Source organism: Electrophorus electricus, chromosome 5, assembly GCF_013358815.1.
Source record: "Electrophorus electricus isolate fEleEle1 chromosome 5, fEleEle1.pri, whole genome shotgun sequence".
Lineage (NCBI taxonomy): Eukaryota > Metazoa > Chordata > Actinopteri > Gymnotiformes > Gymnotidae > Electrophorus > Electrophorus electricus.
The window spans coordinates 29,850,555-29,855,225 of record NC_049539.1 but is presented as its reverse complement, the minus strand read 5'-3'; the positions used below and the strand labels follow the sequence as shown (position 1 = coordinate 29,855,225).

Here is a 4,671-nt window from a genome sequence, read left to right as displayed (position 1 = left end):
CTCAGAAAACCAACACACCCATCTGTGCCATTATACACCTGTGGCAGTCCTGTGTTATAGATGCATTATACGCCTGTGCCATTATACACCTGTGCCATTATACACCTGTGGCAGTCCTGTGTTATAGATGCATTATACGCCTGTGCCATTATACACCTGTGTCATTATACACCTGTGGCAGTCCTGTGTTATATATTCCTGTGCTACACCACTACATTTCAGTGCTCCTCAGAAAACCAACACACCCCACTGACTCACAGAAACATTTTATTTGGTGATTGTTTTACTAACAAATATTTTTCAGTAGTATTCATCTGTCAACACAATAATCAAGGTACTGGCATCAGAAAAAAAAAACAACAACAAAAAAATGAGCGTTAAACCCCACCACGTTCAAACAATGTCCCAACATAAGCCTAGTTGTTATGAAGATGCAAGTTCTGGTGCTGTCCGCTAGAGGGAGCGCTTCCTCTCCTTCATAGTAACGAAGGCACCAGCCCACTGCTCCAGAGATTCACATCACATCGGCAGTGATGAGTCAGCGTCTCATTTTCAAACAACCTTCACATCGGCAGTGATGACCCTGACTGGCGTGTCAGAGTGGGCAGGTCAGACCCAGGAGTGTCAGAGTGGGCGGGTCAGATCCAGGGGGGTCAGGGTGGGTGGGTTAAAATAAGTCAGAGTTTAACGTCTTGGGCCTCAGACATCTTGGACAAAGTTTTCTTCACACGCAGGGCAGTGAGCCGGGAGGCAGGGCTATGGGCCCAACATTCTGCTATCAGCTTTCCCATCTGCTGCAGACACTGCAGGGCCAAACACCAACGTATATTAGTGTGTGTGTGTGTGTGTGTGTGTGTGTGTTAAGAGGTTGTGTGATTGTATTACAAACATGCTTTAATTGTAGTACTGCAGCATGTGTGTGTATGAGTGTGTGTGGGTGTGTGTGTCTGTACCTCACCAGTCCAGTGGTTGGGGAGAGAAGGGCGTCTTCTTTTGATACAGACCACTTCTCTCATGTCCTCATATGAAGGGTCTGTAGGAACATATTCATGGTAGGGAATCTGGTACTCCTCCACCATACCTGTACATACCACAGAACTAGGATCAAACTACCATCACACAGAAACAACAAACTACCAAACACAGCTGGGCTCAAACTACCCATCACAGACACATCAAACTACCAAACACAGCTAGGATCGAACTACAATCACACAGAAACAACAAACTACCAAACACAGAACTAGGATCGAACTACCATCACACAGAAACAACAAACTACCAAACACAGCTGGGCTCAAACTACCCATCACAGACACATCAAACTACCAAACACAGCTAGGATCGAACTACAATCACACAGAAACAACAAACTACCAAACACAGAACTAGGATCGAACTACCATCACACAGAAACAACAAACTACCAAACACAGCTGGGCTCAAACTACCCATCACAGACCCATCAAACTACCAAACACAGCTAGGATCAACTACCATCACGCAGAAACAACAAACTACCAAACACAGCTGGGCTCAAACTACCATCACACAGAAGCAACAAACTACCAAACACAGCTGGGCTCAAACTACCCATCACAGACACATCAAACTACCAAACACAGCTAGGATCGAACTACAATCACACAGAAACAACAAACTACCAAACACAGAACTAGGATCGAACTACCATCACACAGAAACAACAAACTACCAAACACAGCTGGGCTCAAACTACCCATCACAGACACATCAAACTACCAAACACAGCTAGGATCGAACTACAATCACACAGAAACAACAAACTACCAAACACAGAACTAGGATCGAACTACCATCACACAGAAACAACAAACTACCAAACACAGCTGGGCTCAAACTACCCATCACAGACCCATCAAACTACCAAACACAGCTAGGATCAACTACCATCACGCAGAAACAACAAACTACCAAACACAGCTGGGCTCAAACTACCATCACACAGAAGCAACAAACTACCAAACACAGCTGGGCTCAAACTACCCATCACAGACACATCAAACTACCAAACACAGCTAGGATCGAACTACAATCACACAGAAACAACAAACTACCAAACACAGAACTAGGATCGAACTACCATCACACAGAAACAACAAACTACCAAACACAGCTGGGCTCAAACTACCCATCACAGACCCATCAAACTACCAAACACAGCTAGGATCAACTACCATCACGCAGAAACAACAAACTACCAAACACAGCTGGGCTCAAACTACCATCACACAGAAGCAACAAACTACCAAACACAGCTGGGCTCAAACTACCCATCACAGACACATCAAACTACCAAACACAGCTAGGATCGAACTACAATCACACAGAAACAACAAACTACCAAACACAGAACTAGGATCGAACTACCATCACACAGAAACAACAAACTACCAAACACAGCTGGGCTCAAACTACCCATCACAGACCCATCAAACTACCAAACACAGCTAGGATCAACTACCATCACGCAGAAACAACAAACTACCAAACACAGCTGGGCTCAAACTACCATCACACAGAAGCAACAAACTACCAAACACAGCTGGGCTCAAACTACCCATCACAGACACATCAAACTACCAAACACAGCTAGGATCGAACTACAATCACACAGAAACAACAAACTACCAAACACAGAACTAGGATCGAACTACCATCACACAGAAACAACAAACTACCAAACACAGCTGGGCTCAAACTACCCATCACAGACCCATCAAACTACCAAACACAGCTAGGATCAACTACCATCACGCAGAAACAACAAACTACCAAACACAGCTGGGCTCAAACTACCATCACACAGAAGCAACAAACTACCAAACACAGCTGGGCTCAAACTACCCATCACAGACACATCAAACTACCAAACACAGCTAGGATCGAACTACAATCACACAGAAACAACAAACTACCAAACACAGAACTAGGATCGAACTACCATCACACAGAAACAACAAACTACCAAACACAGCTGGGCTCAAACTACCCATCACAGACCCATCAAACTACCAAACACAGCTAGGATCAACTACCATCACGCAGAAACAACAAACTACCAAACACAGCTGGGCTCAAACTACCATCACACAGAAGCAACAAACTACCAAACACAGCTGGGCTCAAAGTACCCATCACAGACACATCAAACTACCAAACACAGCTAGGATCGAACTACCATCACACAGAAGCAACAAACTACCAAACACAGCTGGGCTCAAAGTACCCATCACAGACACAACAAACTACCAAACACAGAACTAGGATCGAACTAGTGTTATTTCACACAGAGTGTTATTTCACACACAGAGAGTGTTATTTCACACACAGGGAGTGAGGGCTGTACCTCCAGACACACAGCGCTGGAAGATCTCCCACAGCACAAGGCTAAAGCTGTACATGTCAGCCATGATGTACGAGTGGAAATGACCCCTGTTCAGAGTCTCGTCTAGCACCTCAGGGGCCATGTAGCGCTTAGTGCCCACACGTGTGTTCAGAGGAACGTCCACCTGGTTCCTGTCACTGAGTGAAACAACACACACACGTACATGCACACACACACACACGCATACACAGATGCGTTTAGAAAAAACATCCACCTCAATCCTGTCACTATCACCAACAAAAAACTCATGCAAACATACATTTTGAAATGTACACACACATGCAAATGTACACATGCACATACACAAATACACATGTACACTTATACGGGCACATGCCCACATGAATGTACACTGCATACTAATATTTACACTCACATCACACTTATTACAACATCACTCAAGTGTTCTAGAAAAACGTGATGTGGAAATGTTTTTAAACTAATCAAATGTGAAAGTCTGGGCTCCCTGGGGGATGTGGGACCTGAAGAAGCGCACGGCGAGGCCGAGGTCGGCAATGCAGCACGTGCCGTTCTGCTTCACCAGGACGTTCTTGGTCTTGAGGTCACGGTGGGCGATGGCAGGCTTGCCCTGCGTGCCGAAGATCTCGGTGTGCAGGTGGCAGAGGCCGGCGGCGGCGGACAGAGCCAGATGCAGCGCTCTGATCACATCCAGGCTGCTGCACTGCAGGTAGTCATACAGAGAGCCGTTCTCATGGTAGTCCGTGATCAGATAGAGCTGTGTCCAAGAGCCAGTGCCTTTAATGTCTGCCGCTATGAACCCTGGGAAAGCAAACACAGTGGCAGTGCAGGACAATAGAAGCCATCATTCAGACAGCAAATAACAAATTACCAAACAGACAAGAAGATTTAACTTTTGATTACATAGCACACTGCATAAAAGCACCAAACACACAGCTAAGATCAAACTACTAATCACACAGCAATAATCAATTTACAAAAAACACAGCACTGAACAAACAACTACACAGCAGATCTCATAAAACTACCAACTACACTATGATAGTCTACAAACACACAGCACTCCACCATCAAACTGTTAATAACTATCTTACATTACCACCCTCACTGTAGTTCCATTACCACCCCTCACTGTATGTGTGTGTGTGTGTCTGCACTGTGCATGTGTGCGAGTGTTTGTGTTACCTAGAATATTCTCGTGTCTCATCAGTACAGTCTGATAGATCTCAGTCTCACGGAACCAACTCGACTCCTCCGTTGTGAAG

At 45.1% G+C, this 4,671-nt stretch overlaps 1 protein-coding gene across 1 annotated transcript in view; it reads right to left on the bottom strand.

The window, feature by feature from the left end:
* Nucleotides 1-250: 250 nt before the first annotated feature.
* Nucleotides 251-4,671, bottom strand: part of bmpr1ba (bone morphogenetic protein receptor, type IBa) — a 12,676-nt gene continuing 8,255 nt past the window's right edge. Inside the window, exons 10-14 of the mRNA XM_035526348.1 lie at nucleotides 4,592-4,671; nucleotides 3,910-4,207; nucleotides 3,389-3,564; nucleotides 953-1,081; nucleotides 251-805 (exon numbers count right to left, since the gene is read on the bottom strand). The exon at nucleotides 4,592-4,671 is cut by the window's right edge and continues 113 nt beyond it. Coding sequence (XP_035382241.1) covers nucleotides 678-805; nucleotides 953-1,081; nucleotides 3,389-3,564; nucleotides 3,910-4,207; nucleotides 4,592-4,671 — 811 coding nt within the window. The 3' untranslated portion in view covers nucleotides 251-677. The remainder of the gene's footprint in view (nucleotides 806-952; nucleotides 1,082-3,388; nucleotides 3,565-3,909; nucleotides 4,208-4,591) is intronic.